At 38.5% G+C, this 24,792-nt stretch overlaps 1 protein-coding gene across 6 annotated transcripts in view; it reads right to left on the reverse strand.

Moving 5' to 3' along the window:
- Positions 1-24,792, reverse strand: part of cadm1a (cell adhesion molecule 1a) — a 394,713-nt gene that overhangs the window by 360,686 nt on the left and 9,235 nt on the right. For 2 of the 6 annotated variants that reach the window (XM_037120286.1, XM_037120287.1), the window contains exon 2: positions 9,688-9,869. The exons of the other annotated variants lie outside the window; for them this stretch is intronic. In XM_037120286.1, coding sequence (XP_036976181.1) covers positions 9,688-9,712 — 25 coding nt within the window. In that variant the 5' untranslated portion in view covers positions 9,713-9,869. The remainder of the gene's footprint in view (positions 1-9,687; positions 9,870-24,792) is intronic. 6 annotated transcript variants of the gene reach the window in all.

The raw sequence follows: 24,792 nt of genomic DNA on the forward strand, positions 1-24,792 counted from the left end.
CAAAGCCAGTGGACAGAAGCTATGAAATACTTATTTTAAGGCTTAAACTTCTGTCTGTCACACCGACTGCAGAACACCCCCACAAATGTCACGCAGGGAAATTGAACAGTAGGTTCCACTTCACTTTAAATGTACCCAAATGATGGCAGCTGGCCCTGAATCCATTTGTGACAAACAAACTGAAGCGGACTGAGACAGTTGACACTCTCCGTCTCTGAAGGTGCTCATGTGGACCTGGGTGCTGCCAAAACACACTTTGTCACTGCTGATTTAGCTAATTTTGTAGCATCTCAGTGTTGTCATGGTTCATTACCTTTGGCATCTGCTGCTGTCTTTGACCTTCAGATAAAAAAAAAAAAAAAGCGAGGCAGCTTAAATTATTCATTAGTTTTAAAAAATACAGAAAGGCAATTCGTGGGCTTCTGCACTTAAAAGGTATATGTTAACAACAAAATTATAAAGTTTAAAAAATATATAGAAGTGAAAATATGAAATACATATTTTAGGTATATTTACTTATATTCTTTTCCCTTTAAAACATGTTTTTCATACACAAATACTTGAATAGTTATTTCTATAAGTCAACTCTGTGAAACCCTTTATCTGGCCACAGAAGGTTGTTGTGATTCTTGAGGACATGCTCCATTTGAATCGATCCAAAATCAAAACCATGACAGCTTGAGCATTTGTTCTTGTTGCAGCAAGAAGCTTTGTCTTTTGTCTTTTACCTCTTCATGCTGTACATCTGTGATGATCTTGTTCTGTTACTTGACTTGCGGTGTGATAATAGGGTATTTTGAAGTTGTGAGTATATTGAGCATTTTAAGATACTCAAAAATAAAAAAGAACAAAAGTACAAAAAATACCAAACTAGGCTCTGGGGAAATATTTCTATTGCAGATAGAGTTTTTTAAAATGCCTCTACTCTTTTCATAACAAATTGCATCTCTAAAACTTAACTATGTTCAATCTCAAATAGTTTTAAGAAAAACGTTGCTCATATTTCTACATTATTTTCACATATTGTTTTAGTTTATAGACATAAGTTCAATGTTTTCTGATTTATTATTGTTCATTTACGTACATAACTCAGGTTGTATAGATTTTAGGCCAATGATGAATTTGAAGACAAGCCAAGATAATACATCACACATAATACCAACACAGGCACTTACAAATGTCGAGATCGAATTGAGTAATTGTTGTGCCTATTTTCTTAAATCAGTGTGCAATAAAATCTTAAGTCCTTCATTATTTTTACGAAATTGAAAATTCTGAAAGAGATGATGAAAAAAAGGCAGGAACTGAGTGATCTTGATGACACAATAGAATGTGGCAGTAAGCAGTAAGCAACAGTATATGCCAGGGGAAAAACTAATGTGCTGGTTCTCAATTGAAGAACTGCCAATACTAACAAATCAAATATAGGAAAATTAAAATCTGAATTATCTGTATCAGTGTCAGAAATTCCTCATTGGTCTATTCTCTGGGACTGTGACCATGTAAGAGCAGGATGCAGACTGGGGATGAAAGGGTGGGGGTGGCTGCTCAGAGAGGGTGCATGCTTGAATTAGTGCAGGTTCCCATCAGTCCCGGAGAGCGGTGAAGCGAGCTACCTCACATAACAGACTAAACAACACACACACACAGAGAGGCACGCTGACATAAACACTGGCGCACTATCACAGCATCTCTGAGCAGCACGCTTTCTTTTTTTCCCCTGTAATGGACACACTTAGACATATAGCAGGCACACAGACACAGTTGAAAAATGGCATCTCTGAGTTCGCCCTCACCCACAGCTTTTCTCCCTCTGAGCAGACTAAATGCAGAGGAACTGTTATGTAACTCCAGCTGTTCCCACCATTTGGTTAATACTCAATGAGAGGAAGTCTGCGCCATATTCAGCACAACGTCCTCCACCCTGGCAGGGAGCAGCAGCCCTTGGCCGGCAGCTACTGTCACCAACAGATTTCCTTCAATGTAGTGCCATGTTGGCTTCATCAACATTCTTGGGGTGGTGGAAAGGAATTTGCCCTATTTATGACATCACCATATTAGGTTAACATCATAGTTACATACTTGGAAACACGAACAAATCCCTGTGACAGGGTGTTATGATTATGTCATGAATGACTGAGTTACAAGCACAGCTAAACAGAGTCCAACTCAACAGGAAGACAAAAGATGTGTAGCAGATTTAAAAATGCACTTGAAATTATATTAAAGATTGGATTAAAGGCAAAAGAAAGTTGGAAATCATTCCCTTGCACTCCCATGTTTAATTTTTTCCAGTATGTGGAGTTACTGCAGATTATGCAAATGCTTTCTTATGTGTACCTCCATGCATGTATACACTTTTACAGAGAGTTGAAGAACCACAGCTGATCCCAAGTGGCCTGTTCACACACAATCTGTCAGACTGGAAACACGCATTATGTCCAGCGCGGCAAGATCTTAAATGTGAGACAAGCCCTCTAACCAATCACAATTCAGGTGCAGGATGCTGTTGTTTTTCTCACCCAGTATGACAGAGCAGCTTTGGTCATGCAGCAGGGCAGGAAACATGCTCCCAAAATTCCATCAAATATAAAGAATAGGCTGCTTGATATTCTATAGAGCTTGTAAAAAGGTGCAGAATAAAATTTTGTTTCCTTAAAAACTTTTCATGATTAATCATTGAAACGATTTTTGTTAAACTCTGTGTAAGAATTCTGAGGTTTAGTTCCAGCTTCTCACAAAGTGTGTTACAAAATAGTATAATGCCGTTGGTATCATGTGGTATTTGCCAGTTTGTAAGGAAAAAATGTCTGAGTTTTACAAGCCAGCGCAGCCAGCGTACTATGCTGCCATAGTAGTTAGCTAGCTAACGTTAGCAATGTTAACATTAGGGAGCGAACATTAGCAACATTAACAAGCATTAGCCATTTTTATTTTGGATAGCTTGTGTTACTGACATTAGATGATTGGAACAACAGTGTTGTTGTAAATTCAATGGAAGGATGAGTATTAGCAGTAACACTTTAAAGTGGTTTCTATGGTGTTTTTAAAATGGCATTACATTGTGAAGAAGACATTATGAGTTGTTGGGACTGAAAAATCATATGGGAATCTCCTGTCTTGACTTGGGACTTGAACTCTTGGGACCTTTTGTACTTGCAAAACAACAGCTTGGGACCCCCTCTGCTACGAGGAGTAAATGATCTAATTAGGATGCGTCACAACTTTGTCAAAGTAGAGGAGAAAGTACAGACTAAAAGACCAAGAGAAATACGACGAGAGAGACAGCGAGACACAATCTAGTGTGGCTCACAGTGTATATCTCAGTCTGGTTAAAACCTCTCGACAGCTTCTTTATCATGTTGTGAATAGAGATGCTCTGTAGTTAAACACGGTGTGTAAGTGCTCACCTCGGCAGCATGACAACAAGGTTGATATGTTAGTAGATGTATAAAATGAACCACCCACTGTAAAGTTTTTTATGATTTTCAATCACATTACCACCTCATTGGAAATTCAATTACTGGCTGTGTTCAAGCCTCCTGATACTAAAATTCTGATTTATTGCACAGACCTGATTTTCTTGCATATATGCAAAAGGACGGGATGTAAAAAACTAAAGCCAGCTGCAGAGCCTCACACTGCATGAATAAGGCTTAGATTGCCTTAATGCTAAAGAAAGTGGAAGCAAAGAAAGTTCTGCCTGTTTGCCTTGTGGCCCAGCACCACATATCCACCAAATGACTGGAGTCTTTTAATTGACCTTATGTAGCAAAGTAAAGTGGATGATTAGCCGCCATCGATCTGAGTCATCTCACAATACCCAGTGACATTTCCTCCCTTATTCTATTTTATGTTTTGCATTGCCTTCTTTTCATTTTTTTTCCCTCTGTCAAGGCCCCACAGCTGAGTGAGCAGGCAGCAGAGAGCTAATATCACCGCACTAATGCAACCCTTCATCTTCCAGCTCCACCCCTGCTTTTTCGTGGGAGCAGTGCGGACTGTAAAAATTATGGATTTCCTTGCAAGTGGAAATGGGAAAAAATAAGCTGGGGAGAAAAAGACAAGGAACAGAGGCCCTGGTTGACTTGAGAGAGACTGGGGCCCCTGAAAGCTGAGGTCTTGGTTCTTTACAGATTAGAAGATCAGTCCTCCCAGCACTTCCCCTCAGGGCCGAGCAAAAGGAGAGCTGTGGAGGAAAGGCTTTTATTCCGATGCAGCTCTGCCAGTGTTTCCATCCCAGAGCTACGGATGCTCAATCTCCTCTCTGAACCAGCTCCCGAAAAACAGGCTTTTCTGCTGTAATACAGACTAAATCTCTAATTACAATTTTGGGCTTGAGTAGCAGAAGTCATAATTATGGTACCTCTTATTATGCAAATTAATTGACTGATTCCAAAGAATTAATTACCCCTTGTCCCAAGTTTGATTAGCAAATGAGAGTTTTCAGCTTTTATTTTGATTTGGTGTTTGGATTTCTTTTTTCGTGCTGGAAAGAATGGGATAATAAGGAAACAAAAGGTGATGCAGATGCGACGTGCTGGATGAATGTGAAATTGAATGGAATATTTACTCAGAATTAAAACAGATGAGCCACTTTTGGAACAGACAGTGTCTGACGGTTAAATGTGTTCCTATTTCAATGAAAAATTGACGGGAAAAAAGGAATGTTTTTAGTTTTGTTTGTTCATTAATTCATTTTATTGTTTACATAGGTACATTTTTTACAGGTTTTTGTTATTCTGGGATTTTTACTGAAGTTTGGCTGCTCCAAAAGGCTGTAATTAGTTGAGGAGTGCTTCTTAATGGCTTACATACATTTAGCTCCACATGCGTAAGAGGTACAGATGTATTAGGGATCGACGTGTTTTCTTTCAGAGTCGATACCGCAATTATAAGTCATCAAGTAGGTCGATTACTGACATTTGGAACTGATATAACGTACATTTGCAGTAAAAATAAAAATCTATGTCAAAATTTAGAATAATCAACGATGGAATGTAGCTAACCATAATTTACTCAAGTACTGTACAAAATATACATTTTGAAGTTGTTGGCATACTTCCACTTGAAGACTTTTTTAGTAACTTTAGTTACTTTGCAGAGTCATACTATTCAGTGTTAATTAATCGTGATGTGGGCATGACATTGAGTGAGACATTTCTAATGAAAACTTAACTGTAATAATATAGTGCAACAAGATCTACTTGTCTTGAAAAAAGAGAAGATTGCATATTTTTTGAAAAAGCTGAGGATGATAATGGATTAATTCAAACGGAAGAAATAGTGAAAGCCTGATATTTCTACATTTTTTGTCAAAATTGACACTACATTGGGCAAAACAATGTGAACACGTTATCAGTTATCAGTAAATACTTAAAAAGAGGAAACAATGATATTTTAGGTAATAGTGTGTTTCCACCTCTTTAAAAACAGTTTGGAGAGGACCCTTTCCTACTTCAACATAATGTACCTCCTGGTTTGGTGTGGAACAGACTGGCCTGCACAGAGCCCTGACCTCAAGCCCATCCAACACCTTTGGATGGACTGAGAGCCCAACATCAGTGGCTGACTTCACTAATACTTGTGGCTAAATGGACATTTTTATTTATTCATAAAGCCCTTAAAGACGAATTGGCATGATATATTGCTTCTTTAATAAACTGATTCTTTAGCCATCTTTTGACTCATTCAAGAGATTGCCTAATGATTGCATAATTGCACTCCAGACTTCATTGAATGTAAGGGCATACCCTCAATGATTCCACCAGATTTAAATAAAGGTTTAGTGACAGTCAAATAAAAAAAAAAAAAAATTAAAAAAAAAATCCCTGCAGCCAGGCTCCCAAATCTGGTGGAGAGCCTTTCCAGAAGAGTGGAGATTGTTTCAGTGGCAGATTATCGCCTGTGGTTTTAGAATTTAACTGTTGAACATCAGTTATGGGTTTAACTGTTTGAGTGTCCTAAAACGTTTGTGTAAAACTGTGTAGCATAAATTGCAGTAGTCAATCACACATCGACTTGATGACTGCAGTCCAAGCACATCATCGCTATGATGGGCCGGCCTTTGTATTCAAATAGAGTTGTATCACCTCACCCCTCCTTGACATTTTCAAAGTTAGCCCACCTCCAAGAAAGCGTGAAACAAGTAGTCCTAATCCCTGCCTTAGCTCTGACTCAGTGCCTCCGGTTCATCTCAAGCTGAATTCAAAACAAAGGCCCGGGTAAATGAACTGCATAGGCAGAGAGGCAGCACACAATGTGGCCCACCTGAATAGACTGAAATGAACAAGTCTTAACAAAGCCAGCGGGATGAGAAAGGGTCCCGTCAAAGCTCTGAGGTCTGATTTGTCTAACTGAATGAGAAACCCCTCAAAGCTGGAAAAAGCACGGGCCCTTGACTTGTACCTGTGACTCGTCTGGATAAAAATTAGACACATGCTTTCCATTCTTCTCCAGTCATTATCAGTGGATCAGAACTGCAGCCAGAATTAACAGTTTAATTGGTTCTGTTAAACAGGCAGAGACAGGCAATAGAAGAACTATTGAGCTGAATTCAATGAACCGCTGTCTTCAGTGTTGGAACCAGTGGACAAGGTCAGTTTTCAAAGTCTCAGTAATAATGCAGGTGGCAAAGAGAATAGGTAAGTGTCAGACCAAAACAATCCAATCCACATCACACATCAGCATCAGGCCGCTGGCTTTGTTTTGCAATAAGCCTGCAGTTGTCATTGGCAGGGCTAATTATGAGGGCAGCAGCTATACTACAGGATAAATTTCCACATAACAGAAGCCTAATTTTGTCTGTCAGGCATTTTAAATTCTTCCTTCCTATGGAAGATAACAGGAGCATACGAATAGCAATTAAATGCTGCTCAACTTTGGTGAGATTACACTCCTGAGAAAGACAGCCAATAAGAGCAGGTTTATTGCCTCAGAAAAGCGAGAGGAAAGACAATGTGGTGGAAAAACAAGATGCTGCACCAACTGCAACTCATATGAATGTGTATAAGAGCATAAAGCATTTCATTCTAAGAGACAAATAAGTGTCAAAACAAACAACACCTCAGTCATGCAAATTTGACTTGCTTGCTGAACTGTTGTGAAACTATACAACAAGCACCAGCTGCAACACGAGTTTTCTCTGATGAGCAATATACTGCACCGAACATGAAAGCTTGCAAATTTCACGGTCACCTTTAAGATTAAAGGAGATGCACTTTACAGTGACTAGCACACACATAAAACGCACAATTACTCTCACAACTTCAGTGATCAACGAAGGAAATCATCTTGAAAATGAGCAGAGGGAAGACTAATACACTGAATATAAAAGCGCTGAAAACACACTGGACACATTATAAGTGGAGATGTCATTTTGTACATCTGATGGTGTGTGTACTGGATATTATTATTTTCCCTTTGTAGAGAAGTGAACAAATAAAAGGTGGTTCAACATTTGGATCATTTAAAATAAAAATACAGAATTAAGAAAATTATCTATTTCAGCTGAAAGGTCAGCGCCCTGCGCACAGGGGCGTTCTGGGTGAGTCTGATGAAGAGCTACAGAGAAAGGGACAGTTTATAGAATACTATGATAATAAGACAAAAGGGAGGTTCAGAGCTGAAGATGAGATGGCCTTGAAAATAGCTCAGTACCTACGCTGAACTGATAAGTGTCCTGTAAAACAGAACATTGTAATTTACACAAGTTCATGCTCAGGTCAGATCATGACTCACACTTTCAAATGAGTACTGAGATATAAGGTATAAAGGAAATAATATGCCAAGTGAAAGGTAAGACACACAAACATTTAGAAGAATTTGACCTGCAGCACTCTAGATAAACCAAACGGAGATACCACAAGGATGCAGCTCATCTTAGTGCACAGTCACATCAGATAGTGATGCAGCAAAATTCAAGGCAAGGACATTGATATTGGATCATGTCCAGTGACTACTCTCAACGTTCACTGCCAATATTTTTAAAACAATGAATATCAGAAGATGCTGTATTGTTCTCTGTATCTCAACATAATTCCTAGAAATACTGAGCCGTGAAATTAATATGAGTGACCTTTCTGTAAGCTCAGTGACAAAGTGAGTACTTATTGGGCCGCAGAAGCTACTTAAATAAAATAACACAACATTACCATATAGAAAAGAACTGCAGCTTACGACATCATGTGCAATAAGGCCTGAATTCAATAATGTGAAATCTTTGGGATTCACTTGTGGTCTCTTGGATAGTGAAAGAACAATGTGTGGGTATCTGTCTCTTGCAGTGTTTCGGCCGCTCAGTTCTGACAATACACGGGAACACTCAAGTGTATTTTTTGAGAAACTGAACAAGCAAAAGAAACAACTCGAGTACAGGTTCCGTCTTCAGGTGAATAGTTAGCTGGCATTAAGAGTCACACAGCAGAGGTTTCAGATGCCAGTTCTGCGCTTGTTTGACTTTTTGAGAACAAAACCACATCCAGTTTTGTTGGGCTTTTTTGTTTCCTTGGAGACTTGGAGATGTTCTCGCTTCACATTCACATCCCACACGCTTTGTGTCTCTGCTTTCAGAGATGAACATTGTTGCTTCTCACAAAGCAGGCCCACCCAACGACTATATTTGACAAAACGCTGCTCGAACCTTTGCTTACAGGAAGTTGTAGGCAGGAGAAGACTGAAATGTGATCAACGTACAGAAAAAAATGGCTGAACATCCAATTAACTTCCCACTTCATTTATTATACATTTTATATATTTCATATGAGGTTGTAGGAAGCACCAATCTTTAATTTCAAATTTTCAAATATATTTTGCCAGATTTTAACAAGACGCCCTATTTTCTGATTGCTCATATTTGCATGTGCTGCTTTTTTGTTGTTAATGAAAACTCAAATCTTCCTCCTTATTTATCTATTGATGTGATGCATTTAGGAAATACATTTCCACAGCAATACAATGAAGTCATGTCATCACTCCACTGCTCTGTTTCCCAGTAATATAAATACTAGCTTTACTGTCAGTATAATGTTCCAGAATTATTATTTTTTGTTGATCACTTAATCGATTACTTGACACCTGTTGAACTGATCAACATTTTCTTTTTTTTAATTATCAATTCATGAGTACAGAAAAAAATATAAAATATATCTGTTTCAAGCTTCTCTAATGTGAATATTTTGGGCTCTGGGAAACAACGATCAAAATTTTTCACCATCTTCTGCCATTTTATTGGTTAAAGACCTGCTTGATTAATCAAACAAATGGTCAATGGATTAATCGAGAATGAAATTAATCTTTAGTTGCATTCTTAAATGTTCAAGTATGGTTGATCACAACAGTAAGGCTCTTTTTAAAGCTGGTATTTAGCAGTCCTATTGTTCCCAGACAGCTGTTATTGGTGTATTAAAAAATCACAATTAAGCTGTGAACCTGTGACTCACTCGTTACAGTAATATGAACAAAAATCTGGGTATTCATGCCCACTGATTTTCGTCATGTACTAAAACCAGTAGGAGGTACAAACTCTCAGGAAATTGCTGTGCTTTGTTCTCCTTTTCCAAGCTTTCCAAGGCAGTCATTTTGCTCAACACCTCACCTAATGACTGTTTTGATGAGTACATAAATGCCACCTTGGTTTCTGTGATTCAGAAATCAAGCTGTGAGGTGGGTATACTGTTATCATCATACCTCTACTTCTAGTGGTCTGGTGCATCTCGAGCCCCTGTTAGGTCTGGATCAATGCATGGTCAATCCTTTCCCTGAGAGGATGTATCGATTTGGTTCCTCTAGCTGACCAACCTCTAATCTCTTGAAACGGTGTGGTGCTCTGCCTGCTCTTTGGAGACACTGTATCTTGCCTGAGCCAAGGCCTAGCGCAGAGCACAAAAATACAACTATGTCAAAGAAATCTATTAACTGCTGCTTTGATAGTCTGTAATGTGAAACGTGTTCGATATCAAATACAGGGCCCGCCACAGTAGGGGTTTAGGAGGCTGCTCCGAGTTCCCATCAAATAGTTTTGAACACACAGAGGATGTACCATCTTCACTCAGTATCATGCAGATTTCATCGGAAGGATTTAGAGCCGTTTCAACTAAAAATTGGGGCCAAAACGACAGAGAGCAAAAAAGTTATTCTCGTTCACAAGGAATCATCCATCCCAAAACGTTGTGCATTCAAGCAGGGTTATCACAGAACACAGGATTTCTTCTCCGGCAAAACACAAAGCGACTTTGCGACATGTGGTTTATTCTATTTTTCCCACCTTTTCAGACATTTGGGTAGCACATATTCACCTATTCTCTGTTCTCATAAAGACCTTACTTCCATTAAATGACAAGATTGAGTTAATGTCTTCTAATGGGATCATAAGCAACATACTGAAAGCAGACGCTAGATGTGAGAGAGCAAGCAGCATCATGCTAATGAATGTGTACACAGCGCTCCATTTGGGTAGAGAGGGAGAAAAAAAAATGTTTTGGGCTAAGCATCACCACTCGGGCCATATTTCTGTCAGCTGGGATAAGTTTACCATAGTGTGAACGAAGCCACAATGTCTTGGAAGTGATTAATATTTGATGAAGGCTAAGTGCAGGGAGGCAACCATAAGGTTTAGTTTGCTGCTTGGGGAAGTGTGAGCAATTGTATGTGACTGTGAGAAAAGGTCAGCTTTGTTTGGCATCAGTGTAGGTCACAACAGACTATTTTCAATCCTTTTTTTATGGGTGCATTCATAACAAGTATCACGGCAATGGTTTATTTACACTCTGCAGTGTTACTCATCTCAAGGAGAGCATTGCTGAAAAAAATTTTGTCAGCAAAACATAGCAGCAAAGCTAATAATTATAATTTAAACTAAATTTTTTTAAAAAATGTCCAGTACAGTTTGGACCATAATTTCACAATTTCAGTTCAGCCAATTTTGTCAACTGCCTTCTATACTGTGTGGCCAAAAGGATGGGAAAGCCTGTCCACATAGTTTTGTGTTTTTGTGAGGCTGTTTATCATGGTGTGTTGGGCCCTTAGTTCCAATGAAGGAACATTTTAAGGCTACAGCACACAATGATATTTCAGACAACAATGTGCTTCAGCCCTAACCAGCACCTGTGGGAAGGAACTGGAACACTGACTGCTACCCGGGCCTTATCGGCTGACATCAGTGGCCAATCTCTCTAATGGTCTTGGCTGAAGGGGAGCAAACCTGCATCCAGATTAAAAATATTATGGAAAGCCCTTCCAGAAGAGTGAAAGCTGTTAGTGCCTGTGGTGCTGCAATGTCTTGATCAACTATGTTCATATATTTAAAGTATGTATTGTTTCTGAAATAGCATAGCTGGAACAGTGTATGTGAAGCAGCTTAATGAGCCCACCAAATAATTCACAACTTTTAAGCAACCGTCTTTTTGGCTTTTGGTTGTGAAATATTAACCAATAAGATGTGAATTCATATTTAATGAACAATTACATTTTAACTGATGTAGTGACTTATTGCAATGACACACTGCACAATCCAACAGGCCTTAAAATAGTTCATCATTTGGCAACAGTACAGATCATATTAGTAATAGATTAATTTCAACCTGGGGAGTGGAGAAGCCAGCCTAATCCACGTCACGCACAAACCAGACTATGTAATCTCAAACTGTTCAAAGCATCCAAATGTAGAAGCAGTAGGATACTAAATGTTTGGCTCTCTCTCCATAATATCATATAGACTATGAGGCATTTATACAATCTTCATACAAAGTGCAGTTGAGATGATGTCGGGGGTTTTTGCGGCACTTAGTGGAGATTAAAAAAGGTCAGATCACCGCAAGTCTGTCTGATCTTTCTTTAAATGTGCCAACTACTGGGCAACTTGGTCCTGCATTAAAAAATAAAGAGGAAACTTAAAAAACACAGGGGGTTTCTATGACTGACTGAGGTGTAAGCTTTAGCTTCAAGCATGATGCAATTATTGCATAGAAAATTGCATGAGCTGTGCTATATAACAATGAATACTGAAAAGGTTAGGACCATAGGGTAAGCACCTTTACCCTAAATGTACACGCCTGGTTTTCCATTGTTCTTTTACATTGTGCTCCTTTAAGCAAATTGTCAGAATTAAACCTGAGCTAAACCTAATCTAACTATTCACTCATATTAAGTCATCTTCAGGTATGTGGTTGTATTGATTTTGCATTGTTTGATTCAATGTTACTTTTAGCCTAGTGCAATGTGTTGCACTAGGCTAAAAGTCATGGTCTTATGGTTATGGTTAATACAGAGACACTGAGAAACAGTGGACTCAGGTTGGATATACTGTACCGTAAAGTTTCAGTCTCCATGACTACCCTTGCCATCACTGATGGCTTCAGGTTATGCATACGCATGCACAGAGGCAGGTAGTAAAAACAGCATGAGGAGATGAGGCTGACTGATGCTCTATTTATTCCATGCAGGAACATGGTGATGCTACACTGATGGCGGTGCAAGTAGAGAAAATTACCAGGCTGCCTCTCCACAGGCCTGACTGATTATTCTCAAAGACTAGCCTGGGTGCACCATAATCCCCTTGTTTCTGATGGGGGGCCTGATTGTGCTGCCATACATGCAGGAACCTTAATAAGACAAAACTTCAGAGGAAGCCTGCAACAGGGGGCTGAGCTGGGCTGGGGGGTGGCAAGAATGATCTATGGGTATAATCTTGTTTAACGTTACACACAGATGAGAATCATTAAAATATGTCAAAATCTAAATAAATGAACAAAGATATATTGATTACAGCCAAGTGCAACCAACAGTTTTGTACTAACAGAGTCTAAAAAATGATATGTGTACTATTGATATGAAAGACTAAAACTTTTGTAAACTTAATATATCAGAAAAAAGATGCTTTTTTTTCTTACTTCTTCTTCACCTTGTTTTTCAAAGGCAGTATTTTCAAAACTGACTTATCTGTATATTTTTAAGTCTATAAAAAGCCCCCCATAATAATTACAAAAGGCAGACAAATAACAAACATGTTTAATTTCAGATTTAATTTTTTCATCAATCATAACAGGTGTGGATCATTGGGGTGAGGATTTTTCATTTTTACTTTTAATTAATTCAATTATTATTTAATTGTCATTGATGTTTTCTTGAGAAGTGGGAGAAATTGATCATTCTGTGTTCTTCTTTGTAGGTTGGAGTGCTTGATTTTATTTTATTTCAGTATTTATATGCATTTATTTATTGCAGGTGGGTCAGAGCTTCCAATGTGAAAATATTAACCAGATTTGACTGCTATGAAGGCATCTACAGTGATTAAATAAGCAAATGAAGGTATTCAGTGAAATAAAACAATAAACATAAGGAATATAACCTCACTGGCCTTGATGGCATGCTGCTGCCCTGTTGAGAACTACGTTAACTTCCAGAGGTTTGTCTGTATAATACACATATGTTTAAAGTCAAATACTGAACTTAACCATAAAATAAGTCCTTTAAAACCAACATTATACAACTACTATCATGTTCTAAACAACTGAAAGGCCAAACAGCACCCACACAAACTAATACTAATACCCTCCTTCTAAAGATGGCTTATGATACAGTGACTATAACTGTGGGTAACTAGACAGGAGGAACCTACCCATCTACCTAAATCAGCATCTTTAAAAGTTCAGCCCTCCCCATAAAGGTCAGTATTAACTTCCCACATAAACTGCAGTGACAAAACTAAAGTCCTAAACTCTCCAAGTTTTTCATTCAAGCTAAACTTCGATTAAACAAAGTCCAATTGTTCCAACCGCTCATTAATTTCAGTGGGAGCCACATTGTCAGTCTCTAAGCCATGGTAAATTACTCTCTGGCACAAACTCAAACTCATATAGGAAGTGGCTGTGTCAGCTTTTGCAAAACACTGGTTCTTGCCCCAGCAGCTTCAATCTGTGCGGCTCGACAGGATTCTCCATTTGACTAATGCGAACAGTAAGCTTTAACAACCAATCAAAACCATTGCAACAAACTTTTTTCATTCTCTGAATCTCTTTCTTTATAGATTCATAAAGTCTTTTCAGGATTTAATTACAGACACAATCGCCAGGGGGGCATTGAAATGTTCTGCATTTGAATGAATAACACTACCAAGCCTACGCGTGCCCAGGCCATGAGAGCTGACAAAATAAATTAAATTAGCGTTTCATAAATGCCTTAAATGCCTGCTTGTATTTCTAGCAGAAACATGGTGCAGATGTGTATACGAAGGTCAGGGCCAACTGAAGAGTTTTTGGGGCCCAGGGGAGTAGTCATTTTTGGAAAGAGCTATGTGTCAAATCAAGGAATCAAAAACACATCTAGACAGCTGAGAATGGCAAAACTCAGCTTCAGTCAAGGGCTGATCGTCCTATAAATTTTTTGAATACAATTTCTTTAGTTGGTACTCAGTACCTTAGAGAAATACAAACATGTTTTTTCCTTTTTCATTTTTTTAAAGCAATAAATTGTAGCTTCAAGGAGGAAGATAGTTGATTGTTGAATTGTCTGCAGGTCTTCAAATACTGCTGTTTGGGTTTGCATCAGAACCGAGCTACCAAACCAAAACATTGTTTTTTGACAGTCTGGGGATAAGACTCGACAATCAATTGTCTTTCTCCAGAAAGTTGTTGCTTTAACAAAAGGAGCAGATGTTGGTAAAAGTGTATTAACACAAGCAACATTAGAGAAAATTGGCAAAATGAGAATAATAAAACCAGACATTTAATCCCACCAGACAGCGAATGCCAAGTTTTATTACAAGACATTTCTGAGAATTTGCTCCAGGCAAATTTCAGTCAGTGCCAAAAAATGCTGGAGTTCAATACCGTCCCACTCAGACAATATCAGTTAAGCAAAGAGAAAGGTATTTACACTGGAAAAATACAAGAGAAGTTTAAGACCAAACACAGCTATCTGGAGGTGAGTATTAGAACAATATATCCCATCATGCACTAGGCAAAGATGGGGATATATCCTGGTAATCACAGGCTCTGTTACTAAATCTTAGTTTCAATTAATGCTCTGTTGCAGCCATCTTTAATAAGTGAGGGGTAGAGTAGGGGAGGGCCTTAAATCAAGGACTCAACAATCCTGTTGTCTGCTGATTAATTGTGGTCATTTTAATATTTAATTAAAACAACCATGCACTCAAAGGCAAAATTTCTCGCCTTGGTTTGGTAACACTTACTAATGAATCACTGTCCTTTGATTCAATGTCATGAGAACAAAATTATGAAATTTTAGCAGAACTCAGTAGGACACCAACAGTGACATTAGGTGTTTCATTTATTTTACAGACCTCTATTATACATCTTGCACTTATAGGCGACTGATCCATTTTAATGTTTTGTGCATGTATAGCTTAAAATGAACACGCTTGTCACCGATACAAATATTGTTGGTTTAAGCAAAATTAGTAAGACAGAAATAATCATATTCATTTTTCAAGAATATATGTCTTTTTCAACACCGAAATTCAATCTGCTTCTTATTGCATGAATGCCCAGATGGTACTTAAGACTTAAGAAGAGAGCTCACAAATTATTAATGTGACCCCATATGATTAATAGGCAATATGTTACAGTCCTATATGAAATGCTGAGGATTTAAAGCAGTATTACAGAGGATAGAGGAGATGAAATCTAGAGAATTTAGCAGTCCCAGACCTGCAGTCACAGTCTACTACCTTTGCCATTTTTCCTCTGAAATGACCCACAGTTGTCATTTCTCAAAGCATTACTGTGACAAAATAGAAGGCAGACTGACACGGCCGTCAAACGCAGCCTTTGCTATTTTTGCGCTGAGATGACCCACCCTTGTCATCTTTCAGCACATTAGCGTGACAAAATAGGAAGGAGATTGAAGTGGCACCATCTGTGGGTGACAGAGGACGCAATGAATTGATTTTTACTGTCTGATGTGCTCCTTCACACTGTGCTCTTTTTTTTTTTTAAAGTTATTATTGACCGGCCACAGAATATTTTACCAAATTAAAAATAGAGAAACAGAAAACGAAACACCAATTGATTACCAATTTAACCATTCAGGCCTGATAAACAAATTTCATTTGGAGTAACAACTAACCTTGAGTGGATTGTAATGATGCTGTAACACTGTTCATCACATATTTTCACTACACAGCTGCTTCTATGTAAATGTGGTGATTATAACACACTTCTAGATGTCAGCAAGGAGTTAAGGAACACTGGAAATACACATTTACTAAAATTTCTGTTATGTTAAATTGTTGATTTAAAAAAAAAGTAATTTCAAATTGATAATACAAATATATGCATTTTGATGATAGCTTGAGCAGACAAATATTTTACCAGACATTTGATGATTCTAGCTTTTCAAAAAAGCTTTAATCTATGTATTATTTTTTGACAGTTGATTTAAAAATAATCCTGTATAAAAAATAATGTCAACACTCAAAAGACGGTCATCCCTCAAACTGCTTTGTCTAGCCATCCATCCATCCATATCAGATTGAGTAGGAAACTCATACCATATAAAAAAGGAAAAAACAAACTTGATGCACTGAGCCATCTGTTTCAAGCTGAATTGTAGCAGTGATCTGATACTCCTTGGTAGATTGAATTTTCAGCGACCCCCACAGCTGCTAACCATGTAACCATGTTGAAGTGAGAGGAACAGGATATGTGGCGATGCGCTGACAGAATATCACAAGTAACTTGTAGGTTGCTTACATGGGGATGGTGGGTGATGAAACTGTTATTGAAAGGTGTGATTTAACAAGAATTACAGGAATAAAGGCAGCAGTATTAATGTACATAAAATGTACAATCCCATTAAAAAAGGGTGCAATTGTCAGACAACTCAAAAGAATCCGCACAAAGAACAAGACAAGGCAAGAAGGTTTCCAAATTAAACTGAATAAGCTTTAGCTGTACCCGATTTCAGGCTCTAATTGTTAAGATTTTCTGTAAAGAGAAAGGTGGTTTGAGTACCACGAATGTTTGGTCTCTGGATTGTATATACATACAAAGTCTGGTAACAGCTAACATTAGCCTGATTGTTTACCAACTTATGGTGGGCAAATCAGATCGAGGAGTAAAGCCAGATGAGTGCGGCCTCCACTGTAATCACTAAGAGGTCTTGGGACTTTGGCCTCTGTAAGACTTTAAGTATAAACTTGGCACAAGAGCACATTCTTAACTCACTTAACAGACGCTTATGTCTGATATATGAAAAAAATGACCTCCTCTGTGAGGTATAATGCCATTATATGGCTTTCAAGAAGCATTAATAGAGCCTTCTAAGCTACAATTATTGGCCAATCATGCTGGTGTGGGAGGTAATATAATGTATATGGAGACAAGCACCATCCTCCGCCAGTATTGCTCAACAGGTCAGAGTTGACAGTGACAGTGGCTACGTAGGTGGCGGTAAGCGAGCGCATTGTCTCAGGTATCAAATTTGACAACTAACATGCTTAGATCGTGAACTACAGACATCATTGTATACAAACTGACATGGTTCCTTCTGCCTGTGGTCAATCTTGAGTATAAAATCAACGATATTTAAGATGTATGCCAAAAGCCTTGTGGACTACATAGGTATTTTTGTGCTACTTTTAAAGATTAATAGATAACACTTATTACTCCCAACGGGAAATTTGTTTAGAAAAACTCAACCTCCCTGTCGGGGAATCGAACCCCGGTCTTTCGCGTGACAGGCGGAGATACTGTCCACTATACTAACGAGGATTAGCTGCTCTTTCCATCTCCGGTGCTGGTCTTAGCAATGAACCTTGTTTAAGCAGCTTATTGTTCAGCCCTGCCACCCACAATATTACCATTGTAGTTCACTCTCTCTACCCTTAATAAAACACTGTAAAACTATTGCTAACTTTGCAGAGAGACGGAATGGACATACAATGTTAATAACTAGATAACATTATTGGTGCATCATGTCTGGTCACCTCAGTTGTCTTAAAAATAACTATACTTGGAAAGCATGTCATGTAGGTGAAGCTGACAACATTTACGTCCTTCTCTGTAAACATAACTCAATCACTGATCAATTATTAATGGAAAACAGCTAAGTTGTGTTGAGGCAAACAGCTTTCAAAAGTGGCCCCTGAAATGCAGATTCAGAACCCAATTCAGCTTTATAGGTACTGCTATGTGACAGGCACTGTTTCATCGTCAACTAGTAATTCAAAAGAATGTGTTAAGATAAGCAAAGATTCTGTTCAGCAATCAGTAATGTAGAAGGAATTGGATGATCATGGCATGTCAGGTCAAATCTGAAATGCCAGACAACCAATCAATACACAGACAGTTTGCTAGACTCGCGGCTTCTCATCCTCAAAAAAATATTCTTATGCGGATTAACTGCTCCTTCACCCATTTTCATTTTCAGTCGAGAAGGTATTAATCTGACAGCCAAGTGAAGCCCAACAAATACTACACACTTCAAAGCAGCGGAAACTGCTTTGGAAAACGGGCCGGGTTCAAGCATTTTCTTCCCCTCCTATTTTCAGTGGGAGACACATAGTCTTCCCATGGAGTTTCAAACAACTTTCATTAAACGCTGAAAATAAAGAGTTGCCTCTAACTGAACATTTTAGCTCGTCTAATGTTGGATCCAGCGCTTAAATCAATTATGTTCAGGCTGAAAGAGCAGGTTAAATATTATAAAGAGTAACATTTGCTTTAAATTTCATGTTCAAAGCCCCATGCTCTATAAGACATTTAATATATGTGGGCCTGTCACGATAACAAAATTTGCTGGGCAATAAATTGTCACAGAAATTATTGCGATAAACGATAATATTGTCATTTTGAGACAATTTTTCAACTAATATAATGATAATGGCATAATAATGCAAGTACGCCCTTTAAAAGATCAAATAAACTTTTATGTCTAAACATTCTTAACATTGGAATTGGAGTGTGAAGAAGACATTTTAAATATCCAAAATAAATAAACGAAACAACCAGAAACAATAGATAAACAGGACTCAGTGTCTGTTAGCAAAAACTGCACTTGAATTACATACAACCAAAAACATTAACCCTAACCCTTAAGTATGTCATCTTTCAGGCTGAACAGTTGTGGAATTGGTGTTTGTGACACATGTTCTCCCAGGCAATTTGTACTGGCTGTCAAATGTTTGCAGCATTTGTCGAAATGCCGGCTTTTCGACGGTACTAAAGGGCTGCATCTCTTTAGCGATGTAGCAAACTACACTGTCTGTGAGTGCACACCATTTTGCACTGTCCTGTTTGTATTTTGTTTGTCAACTAAACACCTCAGTGATTGTGGACTGTCAGGAAGACGGACACAGCCTGTAGCTTTAGTTGTAGTTTTTGCTTTTCTCAGCTGGGAAAACTGCATCGGATGATTCTTACATGATGATTTTGCTTTAAGTGCAGATGCACATTTGTTGTATTGCCGCTTTTAGTTGCTACTGTTTTATAACAAATGCAACATACCGGCTCGTCCAGGTTAAGTGGTTCACCCCGGTCATTCGGTTTGAATGCGGAGTGCTCCCACAATGCAGCTGTCGCGTTCCCTTTTGAAACCAAATCCATCCTTGTTTTTATTTTGTCAAATCTCAACTAGCGTTACCTCTGGCTTGCTACTCCTCACACGGCTCTCATGCTGCACTCAGGGCCCCGCCTCACCACACAGAGACAAAGAGTGACTGACAAGAAGGTTCACATGAGAGACATGAGGAGCACAAACAAGGATGCAAATGGAAATTATCGAGGCCGGCAAAATTATCGAGCTCATTTTTATTCATCTTACGATTAATTGATTTATTGATTACCGTGACAGGCCTACATATATGATATGTATATAGAATATATATCAGTAGGTACTATATATCTGTCATTTTCCTTCTTTAAATAAAACTGTTTTTTTTGCTGCAATTACAACACTTGGTCTCAGTCTGCCTCATTTATTACAAGTTCAGCTGGCGATATCCTACACTTCACAGAAAGTCTTTCACCTCCTACACAGAGTAAAGCGTCTTTTGGCTTTGCTGCATTCAGTGTCATCTACTGTTAGTGGATAATTAGAAGAAAAGTAGAAACATTCTGGCCTAAGGCAAAATCACAGTGGCCACATAATTGCTCTAAAACTTAAAAAGCAAAGAGCCATGACCTGGTAAAGGAAGCCTGGGTTCTATGTGTTGTCCATCCATTCAAGCTTGATGAAAGCATTGTGGTCAGGCACTTTGATCTTTCTACCTTTGGTAGACAAATTGTTATCTGTACCTCCTGCTAGATGTGATTTTCCTCCTGAGTGCTTGTTGGAGGCAAGTTGGTTGGAGTGGGTCAACAAAAACTTGCTCATCACAAATATCAGGTACAGACTAAAATGATCTGCTATCATATCAGAGTAGAATATAAATAGAGTAACATCATCTATTGATGGTTTTCTGTGGTCTTTAATGAGTTGGAGAAAAATAAATCTACAATAGCAAAAATTGAGCATCTAACTGTAAGAATCAGTGAGGAGTATTTTCAGTGTATCACTACCCTTTGTCAGGACACTTGCTTATATCTGAAATTGTCCCCAAGAAATAGGTTAAATGTTTAAAGTTTCCAAATAATGACTGTGATAAAGACTCTTCTTCTAGTCCTTTTAAAGTTAAACTTAAATTAATCTATGCTTAAGTCAATGGTCTTTCCCTTCCGCTAATGCAAAAATTGTCTTATTGTTCTGTTCAGGTGGCAAGTTCAGGTAATAAGTCATAAAACACTCAACTACTACCCCCTTAGAAACACAAGACATTAAAAGGCCAAACTGTGAAGAGCCTTGGCTTGCAGTCGATGAAAAAAAACGCAAACGGGCATAGCATTCCAGCACAGGTGCTTTATGAGTCTTTGAAAACCATGAGTTCACATTGAGCATCCTCTTTGTAGTCATCATAAATTAGTTGTTAGCTGCCAATTCTTGCTGCTCTAAATGTTGAACAGACTCAATGGTCAAAAGACTCCATTTCTGATGCCAAATTGCCATTTTCTTTCTAACTCAGTTTTTCAGATTGGTAGACAACAGAACCTGACAACTTGATCAGGAGGATCCAAGGAATGTTAAACCAAAAAAGGCAACTACTCCTACAGCTCCTACTACTTTATTTTCTGCTTTACACAGGAACCTTTAGTTACAAACTGTCACATCCGCTGGACGCTAACACTATGTGAAAGTTCACAGGATGCTAGTCCTATGATAAGTTTGCCAATGGCTGGCAGTCATTGATTAATAAGCCCTGTACCATCATACAATCATGATTTAAAAGACCTTTGCGCAAAAAAAGAACGGTGTCCCTTCAGAGTTGCATTAAGGCAGGGTTTGCTGGAGTCTGTGACATGCAGGAGAGGAAACTAACAACATTTGTTGCTGCCTCAATTCATTCCTCTCCAATTTTTGGCAATGGCTTTGTGGTGATTTGCATTTCTCAGCTTAGTTTTCTCAGTATAGGTAGTTGACTGACTTTGTTTCAAGCATCTGAGGCCAAACACAGCTAAGTTATGGACACAGAGTGGGAAGTTTGGACATCGTTGTTGTCCATCATCATAGTTCACAGTCTTCACTGTGCATTTTTAGTAGACATTGCCCCACCCTAATCCACAGCAGTGTGAATCATCCCATTCACAATCACAACTATTCTACACTTGAATCTGCACTTAGGTTATTTTGACTGGCTAGCCAGAGGTGGGTATTTAAAGGCTTGAGTAGAACAATAATCACATAACTATGCTATGTTTCCAGTTGCTAAATCTCCATCTCTGGTGAAGAGACATACTATGTTATTTGGTCTGAATAACAAGCAGTGTAATACAGGAAGATATTGTTTTTCGGTTACTACAAGTCCTTTTTCCACACAAAAGAGAATCTGATAGTGACACTAAATGATATTAAGCGGTGCTTCACAGCCTCACAATCCTCTTCTGCACAATGGATGGCCTGATTGTTCTATAGCAGGTGAGATTTTCCTCTGCATCATCCAACTAGGACACAAAGAAAATGAGATGGTGCCTTATTGTGCAGCAGTTGTCTGGCATTAGTGCAGAAAATATCAGTCAAGACAGAGTTACAATAGATGAGACAAAGGACGAGAACTGAGCACAGTAGGGAGAAGTGATCCACTTCCATGGGAGACAGTGTAACAGCCTGAAGGGTCTCATCAGGAGCAAATTCACTGAAATGTAATACAAGCTGGAGTGTTATGTATAATGAAAGATGGGAGAACCCAGATCACTCAAGCCCACTGTGCCGCGATGGCTGATGCATACCTGTATTGTATTCAGAAGGGCATTCATTTCCCCTCCGATGATTACAGCGGAACACCAGCTGTATTGTTTATTTGGTTGAAAGCACAAATGATATGCATTGATTCCTTATTCATTCATTGTTGAACCCGGCATTGTATCTATGAATGCAGGCAAAATGGGCCCAATTACAGCAAGCGATGCCTCCCTGTGACTCTGCAGCAGAGCAAGATGATGAAGGCCTCAAACTGGGAGGAAAAGAGCAATCAAAGGCCACTTGTTGTCTTTTGTAAATTCAAAAACCCAAATGGAAAACATTTCTCGCTGTGACTGACAATGGTCCACTTGGGACTACAGATTAGATTAGCCAACCACATGCAAGTATCGGGGCAGTTTCCACATTTTCCCATAATCAGGGCTCCGTCAGTGTCCTTCACGTAACCCTGCAGTCTATGGCTGCAATGATTCATCAGTTTATCTTATCTCTTTATGTTGTTTTCAGTCATTTATCCATGGAAGTGCTTTAAGGATTGACTGGTTCCCTTTTAACAAATTTGCCAGATTGCTGTCACTGCGATCACATCTCTGCAAATACAAGTCAAGGCTGTTGTTCAAATTTGCTCTGGCTCTAGATAATTATTCAATTTAAAAAAATGGATCACTAACTGAATCAATATTAGAGTTATAAGTTCACATCAGTATGATAATAGATACATGACATACTAACCACTGTGTTGCTCTGAGTTGTTTGTTTTTTTGTTGGCAGCGAGGCTGTTTCACTCAATTATTATTTCCAATTTCACTCTCTTAGCCATTTTTATTGCTGTTAAGCTACAATCAATTAAACTAAACTCCTTCAAAATAAGGAGGGGTTATACCAACTGATCTCTTGGCAGACTTTTAATGTGACGCATCTAAGAGTAGAGTTTTGCTGGCAATACCTTAACACAGATCCCAGGAAAGCACAGTGGAAATAATTTGGGAATGAAAACAGTAGTGCATGTTAATGTGTACATTATACTGAATATATCAAAATAAAGACCTGAGTCTCTCTGCTGCTGATGTAAATAAAGGCCAGTATTGGGAAATTAAGGCAAAAAAGTAGACAACAACAATGCATTAGCATACATACAGTTTAATATTGTAGGAAGGAAAATGAACAGGGGTTGAATTCTGTAAGGAATGCAATGCAATTAAATGTGTCTCTATACATGGACTGTATTCATTTCTACCTTTTTTAGGATTCTGGAGAATAAATGATACAACGGCAGCCATAATCATACTCGTATTAGAATAAACAATATGAGCTTTCCTCTAAGTGAGAAAGGTATTTTGTGTTTTTTTAGTTTGAGTTCTTCTATATAGTCATTTTTTTCCATTCCTGTTTTGTTACTGTATTTTTCTTATTTCTTTGCTTGTGATCACATATCTGTGTGTGTGTGTCGGTGTGTGAGTGTATGGTCAGGATTGCCTCCATGTGTCAGAGGCTCCAGGAAGATCCACCTGCCTCAGGCAGCTCTCTCATGTTGCCGGGGCTCCTCCTTGTGCTTCATAATAAAAGTCCACAGCATTTTTTTTTCATTGTTTCTTCATGAGAGAGAATAAAAAAATCTCACGTTGAGTGATAACACTCCTCTTTTAAGGTGGATCGCAGACTATGGAATGTGTGTTTCCAGTTGAAAGTCGGCTGATGAAATAGTTAGAAAATTTGAGCCTACCAATCCAATTTAATAAGATGATATTAAAGTTTTAATAAAGTTAGCACATGCGGCACCTTTCTGTGATTTTGACATTGTCAGACAGCAAGAAATGAAATGGAACCCAGCTGTTGCAAATAATTTCTGACCCCATATAACCCTCTGCTCCACTGTATGAATAGAACATCAAATGGGCTCAAGCAACACAAGAGGAAATCTGGGTTAACCCCTGAGGCAACCAAAATTAACCAAAAATCATGCTCTGGGGGTCATAAATATCCACACCAATGATTAATGATAATCTTCCCCAGGCGCGTCATTAGACCTGGGCATTAAGGGCTATAGCCCCGGATGGTTTAGGAATAGCCCTAGATCTCTGTGCCTTAAAAAAAATAAAAAATAAAAAAAACTATATGCGTATCGAACGGCCAGCAGCCATAAATGCAACACTGTCACCAGTGCAAATTGCGCAGAAGCTGACCTGGCTTTCCTTATGGCATATGCCCATATATGGGCAGAGTCAGAATAATTTGCTGCAAATTCAACAACAGTGTTATTCTTTCCCCTATGTGTCACTGATATTACTAGTAGTACTGTAGTACTTAGTTATTATGGGTATATGGAGGTTCTTTGGGGGAAAAAAAAGTCGCAGCCAGAGCAGAGAGATGTGGAGAGTGAAACATCATCTCCCCTAACCTCTGATAATACTTCGATCAGCTCAGGTTCGTGAAAAATGTAATTGTAGCCATGGGTGCAGTATGGGTGTGTAGTCTTTGTTAAATGGTGACTTTTTTCTCTTGATACCCTACAAAGCCTACTGTAGGCCTAATGCAGATAGACAA

This window comes from Acanthopagrus latus, chromosome 13 (assembly GCF_904848185.1).
Source record: "Acanthopagrus latus isolate v.2019 chromosome 13, fAcaLat1.1, whole genome shotgun sequence".
In the NCBI taxonomy this organism is placed as follows: Eukaryota; Metazoa; Chordata; class Actinopteri; order Spariformes; family Sparidae; genus Acanthopagrus; species Acanthopagrus latus.